Raw genomic sequence first — 21,809 nt, 5'->3', positions numbered from 1 at the left:
GCTCGTAGTGAAGCTACTCGGTTCAAACAGAACGTCAAACATGAAGCTCCAGGTACATTCTCCACCTCTAACCTGTCAGTCTCCATCATCACACAGTTTGTCCTCCAGTCTCCTGCCTGCTACGTGAGGAGAAGTGGCGCTGCCGGCACGAAAAGACTGTGCAAATCGTCGCGCCGCCGGCATCGTGATTAAAAAAGAAAAAAGAGGCCGTGGCGCCGCAGCCATTGTGATTAAAAAAAAAAGACACTTTTGGCCGAGTTGATAAGCAGCTTACAGTCAAGTCGGCACCGACCAACTCAGACACTTGAGAGCCCCCCCCCCCCCCCCCCCCCCCCCCTCCCCCCCCTCCCCCCCAACGCAAGGCCGACTTGGCTTTGATGCCGACCTGACTGTATCCCAAATGAGACACCATGGAGGTGGACGTGTTGCTGGAGGAAGTTACCAAACCGTGATGCGACACGGGAGCTGAGAGATTCAGTACTTCAGGAAAAGTTCAGACAAAACACTTACTGGCTGTTCAGATCGTGGTTTATCGAGTTCCTGATTCAAGACGTCCAGCTCGTTTGAAGCTTAAAGAGACTTCGGCTCTGTCAGCATCAGCTTTTCAAAGATTTTCAAGAAAATTGAAATGAAAGCAGATAAAAAAAACAACCAGTGAGATGTTTATGGGAACATGGTGTGAATACAGCTCTCTGGACGGATCAGGAATGACCTTTGAAAGTTGTTAAATATTTAATTTGTGTACTTTACGTAATTAAATCCATCAAACAATGCAGCGAGTTCCCCCTCAGCCTGGTTTTAGGAATGTGTCAGAGGAAGGGACTGGATATTTCCTGGCAGGATAATGTACCAGTGCCGTCCTGGTACGGAATCAACTTCAGGCTCTTGGGAAATATTTGGTCTTCAGCCATTCTTGATAACACAACTGTCAGGGATTTATGTCCATGAAAAGAGTAGAGCACTGCTTCTACTGAGCTGTATTAATAGAGCGTGAGAATATTGAGATCCCACAGCGCCATGAGTCCGACATCCATGGAAACAGATCCCAGCTCTCCTCCATACATTCTGCTCCCGTCGACCTAAAGCTGCGACGTGTCCAGAGTCAGGATCATCAGCGAGCATTCCTGACGTGAATATCACCCCTGAGATTTCTCCATTGACTCAGAGATACACAGCAAACTGTTGAAATGTTCCTCCTTGGCTGCAGTGACTGTTTCTGTCTAACATCCTGGAATCTGCCTCCCCTGATGTAACAGGCTAGACTCAGTGGCCTCTCTGCCCCTCAGGGGAGTCCCTGATCCGAACCAGGACCAGACTCAGTGGCCTCTCTGCCCCTCAGGGGAGCGCTTTACCGAGCAGGGTCCCTGATCCGAACCAGGACCAGAGGCTCATTTACTTACAGTCAGAAGCCGGGCTTACTGTTAATAAGCAACTGACAGCTGTTAGTAGGCATGAATGTGTGTCTCTAAGTATTTCTGCTTTAACTCATTCATGTTTCAGCATTATGCCAAGCAGTCAGTCAGTTTCTCTCTCTCTCTCGCTTCATCGTTTGGAGAAGTCTGGACATCTGGAGCACCTAAATAGAAACACAGCACTCACACTGATGCAACAACCCAACGTTTCCTCATGCTGCAGGCAGACCAGTGAGGAATCACTGAAGAGATTCTAAAAAAAAAAAAAACATGACACACTGTTGCTCAAGCAGCTTTAGTGGGACGTTGACTTTACTGTGAATCACTGCAGTCAATCTGGTCCGTCACGTCATGAGCTGTGATTCCATCAGAGGGTTCGAACCTGAGATCCTGAGATGTGCACGTTGATGGAAACACACTCTTTGACTTGTTGTTGAACTTGGGCTGCATGCTGTGTGTTTGTTGTGTGGGTTTGTTCTTTGTGTCTCAGATCAGGAACATCTGTCTGCAGTCAACCAGCCGAGCTCAGTCAGCCTCGACGCTCTGCTGGAAACTCCCTGAACTCGAACTCCGGTCAGCCGTAACATTATGACCACTAACACAGGAATTACATTCTATACCTCCATCATAGTCAGTGGTTGGTATTATCAGCAGGTGAAATTCTGGTAATGATAAATAATTACTTAATAAAGTTCAAATCAAGACAAGGGATCCAGAGGGTGATCCGAAAGAGAAATCCAAAACATGGGCGAAAGAACAAAATGACAAAAATCCCAAAACAGGAAGGAAAGCAGTGAAAGATGTGGGATGTCATGACTCAAAGGCTTGATGATGATCTGGAGATGAGACAAGAAGGAGTTTATATACAGAGTTGAAGGGGAAGACGCAGGTGAAACTGGTGAACCACTGGCTAAGGCCCCCAAACACTAATGAATCAACAGCATTAAACTACCAACTACCTGGAACTTGGACCCTCTCGGTGTAAAACTCCGTAAAAACAGCATGAGAGCTGGCCACACTTTGGGTTTTTCAAAGTTATTTCTGTGATTTAAGATGAACAAATGATCAAACAATGTGTCTGAGGCTCATGCAGCAATGACAGCAGTACGAGGTGCACCGATAGGATGAACAGCAGAGTTTATTTCATCCCATTTGTTTCAAGGAAAGGCAATGTCAAATCTTGTCACTCACATGAAGCTAGCTGTGATTAGGCTCCTTAAGCTAGCAGCTAGCTTACCCGCTGGACATTAGACGACGCTTCTCCCTCTTGCTGTGCGTCGTTCTGATGGAGTCGTGACTGTCACGGCGGGGCAGAACACTCAGCTTTTGTTGTTCTGTGGTGTATTTGACACTGCAGCTGACTTCGGCCTGCCGTTTGGAAAAGCTGGACCGGTCCGAGCTTCAGAAGTAACTGGAGAAGCATCTCTGTTGTTCTAAGCTCGTGGAGATAAAATCAGGCATGTTGCGAGTTCTCCTAGTTAGCAACAGTAGCTAAGGGGGGGGCGGGGCTTAGCCAAAGGTCGGTTAGAGGGAGGACAATGTGCAGCGACGCAGACAAGACGAGTGAGTGTCTAAATGGAACAGGAAGACACAGAAGGTGTCCCGGCGTCCATGCTTCAGCTTTCAGTCTGCACACTGGTGTTTTCGACTGCCGGGGTTCTGACAGAGTCCTGGCTGAGCCCCGCTCACCCTGAGCCACAGCTGGCCCAAGGAGGCGCGGCGCTTCCTCCATGTTGGATGGAGGCTCTGACAGGAAGTCCAAGCTGAACAAATACTGCACGGCGAAGATGACAGGAAGTGTCAGCTGCCGTGGCGGAGACACTGACCGCCACACTCCATGTGATCTCAGTCCACACGCCTGATGTTAGCTTTTTATTTCCCAGTGATATTTTAAGTTTCCAGATTCCCGGACGGTCTGGGTGAAGCTTGTTTCTTCGTCCAGGTTCGTGTTCAGGTCCTGGTGGTGCTTCGTGGTCGTGGCGTCTTCTCAGTGAGATCGGTGGTTTAGTTTCTGTTGACTGTGGTGTTGGATGTCACTGAGAAGGGCCCTTTTTGAAAATGGGTCCTGGAGTGCAAACCAAAGTGTTCTAAACACTTTGGTCTCCGTCTCAGTCTAAATAAGGACAATAAAATATCTCTGAAGCTTAACTGCAAAAGGAACAACCGTGTGCTCTGCCCGGACAAAGGTCACCAGTTCACAGCAAATAGTTTCTCTGCACATGAACAATATCAACCGTGGAATATTCCAGGGTGCTGCTGCTCATTTTAACATCTCTTCTCTGACCCAGCGTACATTTACCACCAATCCTGACTCCATTACACGTTCACATGGTACTGCTCTCTGTGTGCTTGGAGTAAAAGACTATCGTGGCACCAGCTTCACGTGAAAGGCTTCTGTTTGTCCATCAGTCATCTTTCAAAACTGGAGTTTAAAACAAAATGTTGGTGGAAATGCCGATAGTTCCAGGTCGAGTGTCTCTGAGGACTCGTCTCCGTTGCAGCCTCCGGCGGGTTTCTGGTCTGCTTTGGACTCTGCTGCTCTCTGGTTTTCGCTGCCACAGGCTGTCTTGGATGTTTGGGTGTTTGCCGAGCCCCTTCACAGATCCTGATATACTGCCCTCTCTAAACCACAGTGTTCCCATAGTGCCTTGCAGAAAGACATTACGAGCAGCAGTAAAGTGGATTCCTCCCTGATTGGATGCAGCTGTCACAGGTTTTCATTAGCAGTGTTAAAATTGCGCAAGCCTTGAGAGTGTGTAATGGAAAATACAAACAACCCTTTCAATTCAGTTTATTTCAACATGCAGTCCGAGTCAGGATGGGCGACGCTGAGCGTCACGGGAGCATCTGGGGTCATGAGCAGACTCATCGGGCAGGATTGAGACCGTCAGTCAGTTTCTCGGCTGAGTTTGACATCAGCTGGATTATGAGCCGTTCATGATGAGTGGAAACAAACCGAATCACCATGAATCACCAACGCCCGCAGCTTACCTCTGCTCGTCAGGTCTTTAGCTCAGTGCTGGAGATGACACACCTCATGCCTGGAATTTAAATGAAAAGACTTCAAGACTTTCAGTTGAGAATAAAGAAGCATCAGAAATGACTAGAAGTCCTGATTGAGAGCTAAACAGCCCCTTAATTGATTGATTGATTGATTGATTGATTTTATTTGTTTCATTCTTTTTTTAAAAGAAAGAAATGAAAAGGAACAGAAAGAAGTGAGACTTATGATGTCTGCCCCTATCAACATAAAATAAATGACAATTTGTCAAGATTTGTTAACATATCACAAAAAAAGCAAAATTCAATACAACCATTTCACTAAATCAAAATACAAATACGACCATTTCACAAATAATTGCAGATCAAATACAACCATTTCCCAAGTGTAAATGCAAAAAAAAAAAAAAAAACCTTAATGAAATATTTTCAAAAGAAACAATCAATTCTAAGTTTGACCATTCTTTAAAACAGAGTCGTTCCCTCCCAATCACTGTGCTTTTAAACATTTCTTGAAGATGTGAATGGACTGAGACCTCTTAATTTCACTGTCAAGTTTATTCCATAAATTGATTCCTTTTGTTGTGATGCATCTTTCTTTCAATTTGGTTCTTGACTCCGGTCGTTTGAAAACTTCAGTGCCTCTTAATCTATATTGACTGTCTCGCTTTGCAAATCTATTCTGTAAATTAAATGGTAATTTTTTCCGGTGAGCTTTATACATTGTTTTAAGAAGGTTAAGTTCTACCAATTCTTTAATTTTTAAGGATTTCAATTTTATAAATATTGGGTTAGTGTGGTCTCTGTAACCACTTCCATTCACCACACGAATCGCTCGTTTCTGTAAAAGGAAGAGTGGTTCAATGTAGGTCTTACAAGCATTTCCCCAGACTTCAACGCAGTAGGTCAGATATGGTATAATCAATGAATTGTACAACAGAAACAAAGAATTATTGTGAAGTGACTCTTTCAATTTGTACAGAACAGCAATGGTTTGAGAAATCTTAGTTTTAACGTGCTCTATATGGGATTTCCATGTTAGTTGTTCATCCAGCAATACACCTAAAAACTTAATTTCCTTTGTTCTCTCGATCTCTATACCTTCCACTGTCAGTGTTGAGTCAACGTCTTTCCTTCTGTAACTGAAAATCATATATTTGGTCTTACTGATGTTCAAAGATAGTTTGTTAGCGTTGAACCATTTTATAACATTCTGAAACTCTTTTTCTACAATTTCTAATACTTCATTTATATTGTCTCCAGCATAATACAAAGTAGTATCATCTGCAAACAAGATGCATTTCAATAAGCTGGAAGCAGTTTCAATGTCATTGATATAAAGAAGAAAGAGTACTGGTCCAAGGACGGATCCTTGAGGAACCCCACAAGTTACGTTTCCATTTTTAGATTTTATGTCGTTGATTTGAACAAATTGTTTTCTGTCTTTTAAATAGCTTTTGACCCATTCGTGAGCAACACCTCTTATACCGTACTTATATAATTTATACAGCAATATGTCATGATCTAGAGTATCAAACGCTTTTTGAAGATCTACGAAGACACTTACTAAGAAACGTTTCTTGTCCATTGCATTTGTAATTTCTTCTGCCAGTTCCATAACTGCTGTGGCGGTTGAGTGATTAGTCCGAAATCCATATTGATTGTTACTTAAAATGTTGTGTTTAACAATAAATTTATTTAATCTGATCACAAATAATTTTTCTAAAATTTTTGAGAGCTGAGGAAGTAACGATACGGGTCTGTAATTGGAGACATCATTTTTATTTCCTTTTTTGAAAAGTGGAATTACTTTGGCTATTTTCATACTCTCTGGAAATGTTCCTGTGGTAAATGACAAGTTACAGATGTATTTAAAGGGTTCAATCACGACATCTATTATTTGTTTTATCAGTGACATGTTCATGTCTGTATAGTCACTGGAATTTTTATTTGGAAATTTACGAACAATACTGAATATTTCATTTGCTTGTACAGGCTCAAGAAAGATGCTACGTTCATTATTTTGTATTATTCCACTATTTATGTTTTCGTCTGGGATATTTTGAGATAGATTTTTTCCTATATTCACAAAGTAATTATTAAATTCCTCTACAATGTCCTGCTTTTCAAAAATGTCTATTTTGTTTTTGGTTATATGGTTTGGAATTATGGGTTTAACCTTGCCTTTGTGCAAGACTGTGTTAATTACACTCCATGTGTTTTTTGTACTGTTTTTGCTTTTCTCTATTAATTTTGTGTAGTAATCCTTTTTCTGTTGTCTTAGAATTGATATCAGTTTATTTTTATATTTTTTATACCGAACCTCGGCTTCTTTTGTTCTTAGTTTGAGAAACATTCTGTAGAGATCATTTTTTTTCTTACAGGCATTTTTAATCTCTGTGAATCGATGAAAACTTCATGTGAACTGGTTCTTTATCAGATCCTGACTGCTCAGCCTGGTGTTCCCCACCAGTTAACTCATCATAAACTATCAACGTAACTGATCCTGAATTAAACTCATTCTAAAAACCCTGTAAAGGCTTTTTTTCACATCTTTGACTTGACCATGGATATTAAAAATACTTGTTTGATTTTTATCTGTTGGATTTCATCCAGCAAAGACTTTAAATCTGCCAAAGGTCCTCTCTTGGCTTCAGATAAAGGACTCTTCTCTGTTCTAATGAGATTAAATCTCAGAGTTGCATTTGATAGATTTGATCATCGTGTTTAATGAAGATGATTGGGATTAATTTATGGATTGTCCAGAGATTAAACCACTTGGTTTAAATCTGTCCAGCTCCAGAGATGGAAACCGTTCAGACAGTGGAGGATGTGCAGGCTGGGACAGTTCAGGGACACGTTCAGAGTGAAGAGCTGCAGCCACACTGAAGAACTGTGTGTGAAGAACAACTTGACAACAGAACAGGAAGTTCAGCTCTTTTTATTAGTCAAATAACGTGTTACTGCTTGAACATGAGCTCCTATTTCAGACTGTTTGGTTCGATAGTGAGAGAAGGAGGCCCACCAACAACCTATAGAAATGATCTTATTTAATCCTGAACAAGAAGAAGAAAATCCCTGACTGAAGTCCAAACCCAAAGCACCAAGACATCAGCATCATATTCTTCAGTGCTGAATCATCGTTTGTCATATCGTGATCACAATATGTTTTAAAAATAGAATTCAGCTCTAAAGTCATGCTGTGGGAACATCTTCCAGCCTGATCGCAGGTTGAGTAGAAAATACTTCCTGTGAATCAGCTGTCGGTGAGTGTTTCTCTTCTCAGACGTCTTCTGATGGCTCTCTGGAGGATTTCCCTGCAGCACTGTTCCCACACAGCTGCTCCGCGGCGCCGGTCCCACTGTTCACTGCGGCTCTGCCGAGGATCAGCGTGAATTCACCTTAAATAGACCAAATTACAGGAATCGCGCATTCCCACAGAGCGCAGAAAGCCCAGCGCTTCAGCTGTTTATTCCACTCACATTCCTTGGCTTCGCTCCAGCTTTACGTCCTGCAGGCAGATGGCCGGAGCGCTGCTGGATGCATCCTGAACATGAAGAGATGGGATCAATACGCTCTGGTACGTCAGGATTATTGGAAGACAACTAACGCTGCTACCACTAAACAGAAGGAGAATGCTTGTGCAGCTAATGCGGTCTCTGCATTGAACCCATCCCGAGGGAGCGGTGGGCTGCTTCTGTGAAGCTGTGGGTCAAAGGTCATGCTCAGTGGTGACCTTTCAGCTGGGAATTGAACTTGCAAACCTCCAACCACAGGCTTGCTTCCTTAACCGCGAGGCCAATGCTTATACACAGAGAGTAAATCTATTACAGCCTGATGTGTGTGGTTTTGTGGAACGCCTCCAGCTCTCAGTCTGACTCCTCAGAGGGAGGTTTTCCTTTCCTCCGGCACTCATGTTTGTTCGTGAGAGGTTGTTGAGTGTTCTCTTTAAACGTACCGTGTCGTATTTGACGCTGTATAAATAAAGTTGAAAAGAAATAGAATTACACCCTGTTTCCAGCTGAGCGCCGTGTAAATGTTGCAGAAAGGAAGAAAAACCATTTAAATGCTCCAGTTTTGTTTCTCGGTAAATAACTGGTGAAATCCACACAAACAGAAAGCGCTATGAGGAAGAACATCAGCAGCTTCTGCAGGATGTGAGTGAATCGGTCTCTTCATGTTGAGCTCTGGATCTCATGTCTCCATGACTCCACGCCTTAAGCCTCCACTATTTACAGAAACTGGTTGAAAAGCCCAAAGTGCTCTCTGGCCTGTGCCCAGCTGGAAGTGGGTCACTGGAGACAAAGCCGACTAGTCGTCAAGGTAACGGCAGAGAAAGGTCTGCTTGACAGGCCAGTGAAGCGCTGAGCGTCAGATGTGTTCTCCTGAGAGCAGAGCTTCTGCGTCTCTGAGCGTGGTGAGTAATGTTCCTGTGTCATCCTGGAGTTCACCCAGTCACACGTTCAGCTGAGTGAAGGGAGGAGGGGCTAGTTTGAATTCCCTGTGTGCCATCAGGCATGTGGTAGGGATCAGCGGGCGGAGGGAGCAGGAGGAGGCCCCCGGCTCCCCCCCGGCCCCCCCTCTGCCCCACCCCATTCCAGCTCCCACAGTCTGAGTCCAGCTGAATGAAAACAACAGTCGGTGGAGCAGCTCGAACCCCAGCAGCAGCAGCGTCTTCTCCTCGCCTCAGAGCTCTGAACAAGGATCTACCGAGGCAGCATGGCCGCTCTGACAGCTCTGCTCTCTCTGGGAATGTGTTTGTGCGCCGGGAGCATCACCACTGCAGGTAAAACCACCGCATGACGTCCACTGCCTCTCAGACATTCCCAGAAACTACGGGACAAGTAACAACTGCAGCTACTGGGAACTTCTCAGCTTAGTGGAGAGCTTTGATTCAGTTCAAACAATAATGCAGCTAAAAGAGGGAAAGAAAAAGCCACACTGGCAGCTGAGACAGTCTCTGATAGGAAACATGAGATGTTTAGTCAACTCCTGCCTGAACCAAACAAAATGTTCCCGTTCTGGTGACTCTGTGAACTGCAGAGTTGTCCCACAGCAGCGCTGCCTGTCCAGCACATTGCTGTCATTACAGCTCAAATGTGGCTGCATGACTTTGGCAGCTTCACCGAAGAGACATCTGACTTTGATTATGTGTGTGAGAAAAGAGCTCGTTGTGCTGGTGCTGCTGGAGGATTGTATCTGAGACTTCAGCCCTGTGATGAGTGTGTGCTGACCGCTGGGGATCACTGAGCGGGGTAACGTCAGTGTGTTGTCTTTACAGAAGAGCTCTCTGTCCCCAGAGCGGAGAAGCTACGCTGGATTTCTCTGGACTTTAAAACCGTCCTCACCTGGACCACCCAACCATCCGAGCACACGTACACCGTCCTGTTCGCTCCGTGAGTAACAACACCACTTCAGCTGGTCCTGTTTCCACTGGCGGTTGATTTCCTGATGGCATTTTCCACTCAGCTGGCTCCAAACTGTCATCCTGACCTCAGCAGGAACCTCCACTTAGTTTGAGCTCAGAACCACCTGCATCCATCCATCCATCCATCCACCCATCCATCCATCCATCCATCCGTCCATCCGTCCATCCATCCATCCACCCATCCATCCATCCGTCCATCCATCCGTCCATCCGTCCGTCCATCCGTCCATCCGTCCATCCGTCCATCCATCCATCCATCCATCCATCCACCCATCCATCCATCCATCCATCCACCCATCCATCCATCCATCCATCCATCCGTCCATCCGTCCATCCATCCATCCACCCATCCATCCATCCGTCCATCCATCCGTCCATCCGTCCGTCCATCCGTCCATCCGTCCATCCATCCATCCATCCATCCATCCACCCATCCATCCATCCGTCCATCCATCCGTCCATCCGTCCGTCCATCCGTCCATCCGTCCATCCATCCACCCATCCATCCATCCATCCATCCATCCATCCGTCCCTCCGTCCATCCATCAGTCCATCCGTCCATCCGTCCATCCGTCCATCCGTCCATCCATCCATCCATCCATCCATCCGTCCCTCCGTCCCTCCGTCCATCCATCAGTCCATCCGTCCATCCGTCCATCCGTCCGTCCATCCATCCATCCACCCATCCGTCCATCCGTCCATCCGTCCATCCGTCCATCCATCCATCCATCCATCTTCCACTACCACTCCTGCTCAGACTGACAGGTCAACCTGAACAGATCAACAGATCAAAAGGCAAATATTCTCACAATCAATCTGAGATATTCTCACTGTGATGCGACAGACCTCAGTTTCACACCTCTATTACACCTTTACTACACCTCTATTACACTGTTAGCAGGCAGGGCAGCTTTATTTACTGAACAGCATTCAGACACAAGACCCTGTACGTTAAAAAGGACTGAAAGAAACACATCAAATCTTTATAAAGACAAGAAATAGTGAAGTACATTGTTCAAGTGAGAATCTATTGTTAACTGATGACGAGTATGAAACACTTTGAAATCCCTCACATTCCCTCCCACACACTCTACTCCATTTCATTAGGCTAATTTTACTTTGACAACTGCCGTGGATTTTATTTAAAAAGTGTCTTAGGCCAGCTGCGATGCAAAAAAACCCACAAACATATTCTTCAGAAAAATAGTAAAATCTTCAATCATATCCACTCTTGGTTCTCCTCGGAAAAACAGAGTCGGAGTCAGAATGCAAGTAGAGGACTTTATTTCTAAACCCCCGGCAGCCAGGTTGACCAGAACAGACTGACGCACGGACCGACCTCAGCCCCGTCCTGTGTCTCTGTTTGACCACATGACACTCCGTCAAGACTACACACATGCTGTATAACACTCCATAACACTCCCTGGTGACTGTACACATCTAGGCACAGCTGTGAACCTGTCAGTTCCCTCTCTCCCTCCTCTACAAAGGTGTCTGTCCGTGACCCCTTCTCAGTCCTCCTTACAGGACCCTCCAATTCTCCAGCCTTCCCTCACGAGCGCCAGATATTGTCCAACAATACATATAGTGTTACATTGCTTGTCAAGTGGGTCCCATTTGTGAAAGAGAGAAACAGAGAGGCAGCGATACATGTGGCTTTTGCTTTAGAAAAAATAAAAACAGACCGGTCGGCTGCCAGGAGGGTGACGTAAAAATGAAAAATAAAAAGGCAGGCAGGAAAAAATAAAAAGAATACATGTTTTCCCACACCTGTTTACACAAACACACTATACCTAAACAGAGACATGCATAATGTGAATAATACTAAATAACATAATATAATGAATACTAGATAAACATAATATGAAGAATACTGTATAATTATTCAACACAACATAGAAATAACACATTTGCTCTTGAGCAGAGGAAGTGTTTCACTGCATCAAGAATGAATCCATTAATTTCTAGGAGAAATGTTCTACTCAATGATTGTTCCAAATATGAGTTAAAGGGGTAAAAACAGCAAGGAAGTCAACAAGGGAAGAGCTTTAGCTAAGATTCAGGTAATAAAATAACCAAAGTCTGTTGTATATTTGAAACTCTGCACACATGATCATGTTTTAAGGCCTGATTTAAAAGAAGCGAGCTCCGTTTCCACAGGGCAGCTTCTGGAAGAATGCGGGTCTGAAGAGAGCTGCTGATTATCTGAAGCACATCTGGAGCCGAACAGTTCAAACCATCATTAGAACAGTTTGTGGGCAGAGTATCGAGGCTGCGTGTTGAGGACTTGAGGTTCTGCAGAATGTTGGTTTGATCTAAACAGTGAAAATCTGCCAGATTCGACAGAGGATTTCTGTTTGGAGGAACAAGCCTCACAGTCATGATGCCTGCGGTGGAATGGCTGACTTTCAGTCTTCTCTGGTGAAATGGGATGAAAACCATCGAGGGTTGCATCAGATAAGAGTTCAGGAGGAAGCGATGCTGAGGGATGAGTCAGTTGATGGGTCCTGGACCGGTCCAGAGACGTCCTTCTCATCCTCCGGGGGACCTGGAGACCACAGGAGTGTGGAGGGATGCAGACTGTGTCCCTGTTGGAGCCGTCGTCCTGGAGCTCGTCTTGCTCCTGTTTCAGTGAGTGATCCTGAGTGTGTGACCAGCGTTGGCCCCCAGCAGCCTGGATCCAGCGGGATTTGGACGAACCCCGTCCGGTTTGAAGTCAGGTTGATGTTGAAGCATGGCGAATGTATTCAGGGCTCAGAAGACGTCCTGCTCTGTTGACGGAGCCTGATGACGGTGTTCAAACAGTGGAAAACATCGGCGTCAGCGCCTGCACGGCTGTTTCTGCTAAAGTTACGTTATTGGTTCTTGCCGTTCTGACTTGCCTGGTGGCAGAGTCCCCAATCAAAGCCGTGTGTAGCAGGTCTTGACTTGACTTTCTCCTTCCTGATAGTTTTTGGTTCAGTCATGTTTTAAGAGCTCTTTCTGTTTGTCTTCGTCTTTCGCGCCTGTCGTGTGATGAGCCTCCCGGAGTTCTGGCGGGTTCCGTGTTATCGCCCGTTTCATTCATCACACCTGCTCTGCAGAGGATCGTCAGCTGGAGGCGTGAGTGTGAGAGGCCTCTGGGCTCTGTCTGGTTCTTCTTCTAGACCAGGTCCGGGCTGGAGCTGGTGCCTTCGGTCTGGCTCCGATGCCGTTTCTGTCAGAAACATTGTTGGAGATGTTTGATTTTGGAGCCAAAGCAGCTTTTTCATTTCTATTAGGACCAATCCAGGGATGTGTACCATCCCTACGGTGGCTCGTTCAGTTTCAGATGTATTGCCCTGCAGTGCAGTCCGTGTCGGTTCCCTCAAATGTGCTCCATGTGCACCAGTTTCCAGAGTCAATAAAGTCCTCACTTTCCGGTATTTTTCTTCTGTTCAAGCTGTTTTCTCAGCATCCTTGCCGCTGGACGACATTCTTTCGCTGCTCTGTTTGTTGACTTCATCAGGCAGCTGATTGAGAGAAAAGCCCCGTGCCCCACAGAAAAGTTCTGTTCCCATTTTCAGCCTGTTTCTGTCAAAAAGAATGCTTCTTTGAAAAGCTCTTTTGTGGAGGAGTCTAAGAAGAAGGGGGGAAGAAGTTTAAAAGAAGGAACAGCAGAGTGGAAGGCGAAGAGGACACTGTGAAACACCCAGTAATGTAAAAACTACATGAAGAAAATGGAATTCGTTGCAAATCAAAGCTATTTTTTCAGACTTATGCAGCTAGCTGTACAGTGGAGGGGATATCATTATCTTCACTCACTGAGAATACATGAATATTACACAACACTCTGTCAGCCATGGTTTCTAAAAAAGACTCTTTTATTACATTATTGAAAAGTAATTTTGTTATTTCCTTTAAACGTAATACTCACAATGACAGAGATTATTACATTACTGGCCATGATTGCATTATTTTCAGCTACACACCAAAGCATGGTTTCACTTCAAAATCCCAACATCTGGTGTCTCGGGAACATTTTATCTCCACACACAAGACTTTTAATCAGGATAAAGTTACAGATAAGAAATAGCTGAGATGTTTTGTAATGTGGACTAAGTGTTCTGTGTGAGAGCAGATAGTGACTTTAACACTTCAAATAGAAGTGTAGCATAAATCTACATTTCCATTCGACTCACACTGACAGTTTTGCCAAATGATGATAAAATGCAGTGAACTTGAATTCAAAACATCTGGAAGCAACTAAGGTGCCGGGCTGGAATGTGAACAATGTTTACCGTCAGTAACTAAAGTACTGCTGCTGCATCTCTACCGAACCAGGGTGTTTGAGGCTGTTTTCTCCACTACCTTTCAGGGACGACGGCGACTGGACAGAGAGTCACGACTGTATCGAAATAACGGACACTGAGTGCGACCTGACGCACGACCTCCAGCCGTTAAACCGGTAGGAAGGATTCTGTCCTCCTCAAGTCTCGCCTGGCATTCCCCAGAGACGCAGATGTTTCCAGATGCTGTCTTCTCCCTCGACAGAGCCTACTCAGCTGACATTCAAACCAACACTGGCGGATTTGCTTACGATGAGGACGAGCAGGCTCATACCTACTCCTCCCTCTTCAACCCCTATCGAGAGAGTGAGTGTCTCACACACATGAATGGGGACGGTCCACCGGGGGCGGCTCAAGTCCCTGCGCTGCCCCGTCGTGCCCGCTGATCGTCCCTGGTTCCTCAGGTAACATCAGCGCGGTGAGGTTCGCTGTGAGGCCCGTGAACGAGTCGACGGTCACCATCAACATCACGGACACCCTGACCGCCATCCACGAGGGGACGAAGCAGCTGACCATCAGAGACGTCCTCCGCTCGGACCTCAAGTACAAGATCACCTACTACAAGGCTGGAAGCACAGGGAAGGTACGGCCTCAGCAGCAGCCTGCCGTCAGGCAGGGTCAAGCTGTCCTCTCTGGTTTTATCAGGATTATGAAAGTCAGGAGCACCAGGGACCACATGCAGCACAATTCCATCCTGAGCTGACCGGACCAGTTAAACGGCTGCATAATAATCCTTAAACTCAAATTTATCCTTACCCATGAGGGTCTTCAGGGATGATCAGGACTTGTTTATTGTAGGGATGAAGACAAACATCCCGAGTACAGAAGTGAGCTCCTGTGGGTCTGAATGTGGACTGGGAGAGAGTCTGGAACCTGGTGCCGGTTCTCGGGTGACCAGCTGTGACGTGTCCCGGTCCGTCCTGACAGAGAGAAGTCATATCTGCCTCCAGCGTGGCCGAGGTGTCCAAGCTGGACGCGGGAGAGGAGTACTGCTTCATCGTGGCAGCTTTCGTCCCGTCCAGACCCAAAGAGGCTCAGCATGGGGGCTGGAGCTCGCAGCAGTGCACACAGGTCCAGGGCACCGCTCAGGGTGAGCAATGCACCGTGCAACTGAGCAACACAACACTGCACCGCTGAAGCTACACTACGCTAAACTACACTACACTACGCTAAACTACACTGCACTACACTACACTATACTACACTACACTACACTACACTATACTGCACTGCACTGCACTGCACTACACTACACTACACTACACTGCACTACACTATACTACACTACACTACACTGCACTGCACTACCCTACACTGCACTACACTACACTATACTACACTATACTATACTACACTATACTACACTACACTACACTGCACTACACTATACTACACTACACTACACTATACTATACTACACTATACTACACTACACTATACTATACTACACTATACTACACTACACTACACTACACTGCACTGCACTACACTATACTACACTACACTACACTATACTACACTACACTGCACTGCACTATACTATACTACACTATACTACACTACACTACACTACACTACACTGCACTGCACTACACTATACTACACTACACTACACTATACTACACTACACTGCACTGCACTATACTATACTACACTATACTACACTACACTACACTACACTACACTGCACTACACTATACTACACTACACTACACTACACTACACTACACTACACTATACTACACTACACTACACTATACTACACTACACTACACTACTCTACACTGCACTACACTATACTATACTACACTGCACTACACTACACTCTGCTGGTCTCACTAAATCCTTCTCAGTTGTTTATTTTTCTTTTTCCTAAAAAGGACAAAACCATCCAAAGACCATTTTAAGGGCTGATGTGAACATTTACCTTGTGTTGATTCTGTTTCTGATACTCTCGGCCTTCACTGAGCTTCTTTATCTTCTCCCAGAGTCAGTGTAGGAGCCGAAATCAAGAGTTTGTGTAGCGTTAAGGTGAAGTTAGGGTTAAGTTAGGGTTAAACTAAGTGAACCCTAACCCTAAGTTCACAGATTCAGGTGAACCTGTATTTATCTTTCCTCACCAGTCCAGGTGAAAGGGACAGTTCTAAATCCAGTTTTTAAAATAAAATATATTTGGAATTTGAAATATTCAAAATAATGCTAAACGTATCTTGAAAAACACTGGAGAAAGTTTGAGGAGAAATACTTTAGAAGACGGATGGGTGAAAGCTGGAAGACTCTGCTGCCCCCTGATGGACAAAAGGAGAAATTACTTTTAGTCTGCATTGGATGCGGATGCTGATCACATGTGAACAAACATGAATTCAGCTGCTGGACACACAGTTTGTTGGTGAATGTGGTGAACACGTGTCTGAGCGTCTCCCTCTGCTCCAGCAGGGCTGAGTCTGGGAGCGCTGGTCGGCGTCATCTTCATCGTGATCACTGTGCTCATCATCAGCATCGTCGTGGCCGTGCTCTGCTGCAACTGCTGCCGGCAGAGGAACAAGAGCTTCCAGACGGCCCAGACGACAGTCCAGATCCCCATTTAGTCTGTGTGTGTGTGTGTGTGTCTGTGTGTGTGTGTGTGTGTGTGTGTGTGTGTGTGTGTGTGTCTACCATGTCTGTTTCCACTCTGCACTGCACGATCATCATCTTATCCAAATGTGGAAAAAATGAGTCTTTTTGTGAAGAAATGCACTCCAGAGCCCGGAGAGAAAAAAGTCCCTTTTTTAAAGATTTCATTGGTGTAAAAATGGAAACAGGTGCTGGCTCTGGACTTTGTGGGAATAGACGGGGAATAAAAGTGAACTGTAGCTCTTTGGAGGATGCTTCTGAAGGCTGACAGCTTCTGCTGCTGCTGCTTGCTGCAGGGTGATTGATCGTTCTTCATCAGAGCTAATCGTTTCAGTTCTCCTGACGGTTCTCTGCAGCTTCGCTCCGTCCTCGCCGAACTGCACTGATGTGAAGAGAAAAGAAGTGATATGTGAACGGGGGTCCCGCTGGGGGCTGAAGCCAGAGGATCTAGATCCTCCACACCCTGGAGCTCTGCAGCTCTGCAGTGGTCTCATGTGAGGAGAAGCGCCGCCGTCCAGGTCTGTGGAGGGAACCGGAACCGCCATGCTCCAGCAGCTGTTCATGCAGATCAATAATAGTATTGATAAGGTGAGGAGTGTGATCTCTGTTGGGAACTAACCAGGACCGTCGTCCAGCCTGCACTCAGCTGATCACTGATTCTGGATCTTTGGTTGGAGCTTGAAAATAAGTAGAACAAATATTGATCTGTGGCCTCAAACCCATCCTGAGAGAGATGTGACTCTGATCGATAGAGCCAAACCTCCTTCCATCCCTAAATGATCGGTTCATTCAATGTGAGCGTCCACATTTTGTGAGACAAACTTTTGTTGATCAAAAGACAAAGATGGTGAAGAATAAAGCCATAAACCAGAAAGACTGCCTTCGTGACGTGAGTCTTGGTTTCCAGCTTCTCTTCTCTTCCTCTGAAGTTTATCAGCACCAGTTGAAGGTTTGAACACCGCTAAACATTGTAGATTGCCTATAAAGATATAAAAGTCAACAAAAAATTACATTGAGCTTTGTATCTCCATCAGAATGATTAAATCCTGTCTTTGCCCCTCTCTCTGACCTGCCCCCGGTTCTGTCGCTGAAGTTGGTTTGCTGTTGGAGGTGTGACCTCTGACCTCTGAGAGTGAAAAACCTAATCCTCATTATACAAACCTGCACTGCACAGGGATGAAAAAGCAATGAAGTCTCAATGACAGCACAGTAAGCTCTCTCTCTTTTTTCTTTTCTCCGAGCCACTTGTTGACCCTGATTCTGAGATTATTTACAATTTAAAAAACAAAATCGCTGACAGCCCTCCATTAAATAATTGTGATTAATGTGATTAAAACTGACAGAACTCCTTTTTTTCTACCATTAAAAGTAATCTAAATAAGTGCGGTGTGTCGTCATGTCTTCCAACAGGAAGCAGAACTCCTAAATAAAGGGAATGAAAATCTGCTCAGTGAGCAGCGAAACACGGACCATCTGGAAAACATTTAATGGATTTTTGTGTCTTTATGGGACAAGTGAGGTGCAGAACTCCTTAATTAAAGACAGATTAACCCCATTTTAACCATTTAGTCTTTTTAAAGGCTGCTGTTAAATCACTATATGAAGAATATCATATGTTGTAAACGGCTTGATGTGTTTCCTGCTCTTGGCTGGAACTCTCTCTGATCTGAGAATGAGTGACGCTTCACCGTCTCGGATTCTACATGAGTTTTATTTCTTCCATCACAGAACATCACATTGAGACAGCAACATGTACGTCACACACATATACAGTATGCAGAACCGTCACAAGAGAACCAAAACACAGGAGCTGCTCCGCCCACGTTCCACTCCACCATGGCTTTAAAGTGCATCATAGAAAACACACACGCACAAACACGCACACACACACATGCACGCACACACTGCAAAAAATGAGAAGCTCCAGAAGCAACTTTATCTCCAAGCGTCTGTGAACAACAACAACAGTGATTTTCTCTGCACGTCTCGGCGCCGCGAGCAGCCCGGAAATCAATTCTTACAAAAATAAATATAGAAAAATAAATATGTCGACAACAGATGGTCCAACGGCCGTCAGCGAAAAGAATAAAACTGCTCACTGGTCATTTTTACAGTGCCTGGGGTGAGATGGTCATTGTGCTACATGTGTCTCGGCACACAGATGCATTTGAAGCGTTCAGACAGAGGACGGCCAGGCGGCTCCAGCAGGGGGCGCTGTCTGATAAATCCATGCTTAAAGAGGCTGGGAGCAGAGCAGACATGGCCGCTGCTCTCCTGTTGTCTCAGGAGCATGGTGGATCTGGGTGTGTGTACGGAGAGAGGTGGGACTGCAGCAGGAAAACGTTGGCGTCCTTCTTTAAACGGCAGCTGATCAACCTGCATAGTTCCAGCCCAGGAAGATGCTTTCTGTTTGTTTGGTGGTTTCTACTGGAATGCAGGAGGAAATCACTGAAATTTTATCAATCTTACTAATTCAGACTGGAACAGCTGCACTGAGAGATTTAACTTTTAATAAACCTCTGGACCGAGTTCTCACGAGCAGAGGAGCAACACCTGGAATTCAACCTGCAATACACGAAGAAGAGGTGGAGGGAGACCTTTAAGGCGCCGTTTGCAGAAACATACTGATTTATTTTCCAGACAGCGCGTCTCGTCTGAGCTCCTTCAGATCCCAGGTTCTTTTCCTCCTCTCTCTGCTGTGGATCCTTCTCTCCACTCCATCAGCAAAATCCAGCAGTGGCGAAGGTTTTACTGACGGTGCTGTAGCAGCTTTCTGCCGTCGTACAGTGACACCTAGTGGTCACAGATGGCATTTAACATATACTTTTATATATAATTTACACGAGCAGTAAAACACCACATAAAAAATCAGTCTGGAAAAAAGAGGGAATTCATATTTGAAAAAACTCGATCAGATGGAGAGGAAGAACGCCAACATTTTCCGCAGACATTAAAGGCGAGCTGCTGCTGCTGTGATCCAACCTGACGCCTCTGGGGAGGAAGGTCAGTGATCTGCTGATCAGGATCAATCGCTGGAGCTCAGATCTTCACTGATATGTGGATCAGCGGATCGATGGTCTGTGTGGTTCTCATCGTGCTGCTTCTGCTTCATTTCACGGTTTTTAAACAAACTAGGAGACAAAGTTTGAGGTTTAAGTTTCAACATTTGAAGCATGGTCACTTCTCTGACTGGTCTGTACATAAGATCTGTATTTTCTGACAAAAACAAGAGAATTGGGGGAATTTTTCTACTCAGAGATCACAGAAAACTCATCAAGGCATGAAATGCTCGGAACATATTCCATGTTGAAGCTCAGATCAACGCCTGTCTGAACTCCGATGACAGATCCTCACACTCTCAGGTTACTTTTCCACTAAACTAAAAGATAAAAGAGCAGGTTTGGACACTTTGAGTTGACTCTTCTCTAAATGTTCACAAACTTTGGAGACAGTGCAGCTGAATGGAAGCCAGGTGATCAGAGGGTTTGCATTTAGAGTTAGTCACAGTGGGATCACAGTGCTGTCATGCAGATCATGAGGTAGGCTGAACTGAACTGGACCTTAATTAAACAGAAAGAAGAGAAGAGAGAGAGAGAGGCGTGAAAACAGAATCGTCTGGTGTTGCATGAATCCTCCAGCGTATCGGTGAACTTTATCTTTATCTCACTGGAATCACTCTATATTTTTGTTTCATGAATGTTGCACAAGTCCTAAAAAAAGTTAATTCATTTAGCATGCACGTCACGCCACACTCGCTTGAGTTTTGCACATTTGCAGAATGAAATGAGTTTAGAGAGGCTGTGTGAGCCGCTGTCCTCCGGTGTGACGGGGTTTTTAACTCGTCTCTGAGCTGCAGGCCTCATCTGGAAGAACTGCGCCCCAGTGCCACTCGTCGCGGACAATGTGGCGCGTTTGTATAAAATCCAGAGCGTGTTAGTATAAAATGTAACGCTCAGTGCTGCTGACCTGCTGGAAGCTGAGAGAAACGCGTGGCATGATCAGCAGTGCAGGCGGACTGGCAGTGCACGTCGAGCGACGCTCTCGGTCTGGAAGCAGATAACCATGATCGAGGGATTCCAGACTGCAGAACACGCTCAGATTTTACCGAACCGCCGCCGACGGCTCCCTGCTGAATTCTGAAAGCTGCGGCCAATTATTTCTGTCTTGTTGCTTTTCTCTTCCCTCAGCTAACAAACATTTCTAGAAAGGAGCTCAGATCGAGGAAAATGAAACGTGCTGAGCTCTGTGAGGCGACTGTGCTTCGAATGGAGCTGGAACTTCTCAACAGCTGCTGTGTGTTTTGTTGGTGAAAACTATCGCCTTCAGTGGCAGCTCAGATATCTTTTTATAATTAACTGTGTGAAACTGGCAGTGATCTTTCAATGATGCAGATTCATGACTGAGTGTTTGTATCGTTTTAATGCATCCCGGCACGTTTGAAATGAGGGTTTAAGAGAATTTTAGCATTTCATCAAAGTGCCAGTAACTGATCATCCATCTATAAACCACTTTATTTCAACGGCAGGTGTCATATTTATGAGTTACTTATCTGAAGGGAGCGTTGGTGAATAATGGCTACCGTGTGTGTGTGTGTCTCCATCAGTCACTGAGCCACACACTGCTGACGGTCAGACTTCAGCACCACAGCCAGCTTTACAGGGAAGTGAGCACGTCGTAGTGGAGGACTGGTAGCTGCAGAGTGCAGGTCACGGTGTGACGATACGAGAAGGGGGCGGGACAGCGGTGGCATGCGGCAGAGGACCCGTGAAGCTGAGAGCGCGATCCGCTCGCCTCCTCGGGGCGGCGCAGACAGAGCAAACGGCTGGTCGCCTCCCGGCAGCGGCGGCGTGCCGCGGGGCGTTCTGGAGTAACGTGTTGTGAGTCTGTTTCCGGTTCGATAATGTGGATTAAACTCAGAGAACAACCTGACCAAACTCTTCCTACAACTCCAATCCAACTTAGACCTAAACTACTTCTTTACTAGATTATCTCAGAACCACAATAGTAGAGTACAGAGTATTTTTATACTTATTTACATTTGAACCGTTC

The 21,809-nt window shown here is 45.5% G+C and overlaps 1 protein-coding gene across 2 annotated transcripts; it reads left to right on the top strand.

Annotated features, from left to right (window-relative positions):
- The first annotated feature begins 8,982 nt into the window (after positions 1-8,982).
- LOC115405350 (tissue factor-like) lies at positions 8,983-16,999 on the top strand. 2 transcript variants are annotated; one of them, XM_030114914.1, is made up of 7 exons: positions 8,983-9,198; positions 9,713-9,808; positions 14,177-14,266; positions 14,353-14,453; positions 14,552-14,730; positions 15,075-15,237; positions 16,584-16,999. In XM_030114914.1, exons 1-7 carry the CDS (start codon positions 9,038-9,040, stop codon positions 16,733-16,735), a joined length of 942 nt encoding a protein of 313 aa, XP_029970774.1. In that variant the 5' UTR covers positions 8,983-9,037; the 3' UTR covers positions 16,736-16,999. The 2 variants fall into 2 exon arrangements, with proteins under 2 accessions (XP_029970774.1, XP_029970775.1); XM_030114915.1 differs by having other exon boundaries at positions 9,009-9,198; positions 9,694-9,808.
- Positions 17,000-21,809: the final 4,810 nt, after the last annotated feature.

This window comes from Salarias fasciatus, chromosome 18 (assembly GCF_902148845.1).
Source record: "Salarias fasciatus chromosome 18, fSalaFa1.1, whole genome shotgun sequence".
NCBI lineage: Eukaryota > Metazoa > Chordata > Actinopteri > Blenniiformes > Blenniidae > Salarias > Salarias fasciatus.
The sequence above is the reverse complement of the archived record's forward strand: the minus strand, read 5'-3'. Positions and strand labels throughout refer to the sequence as shown.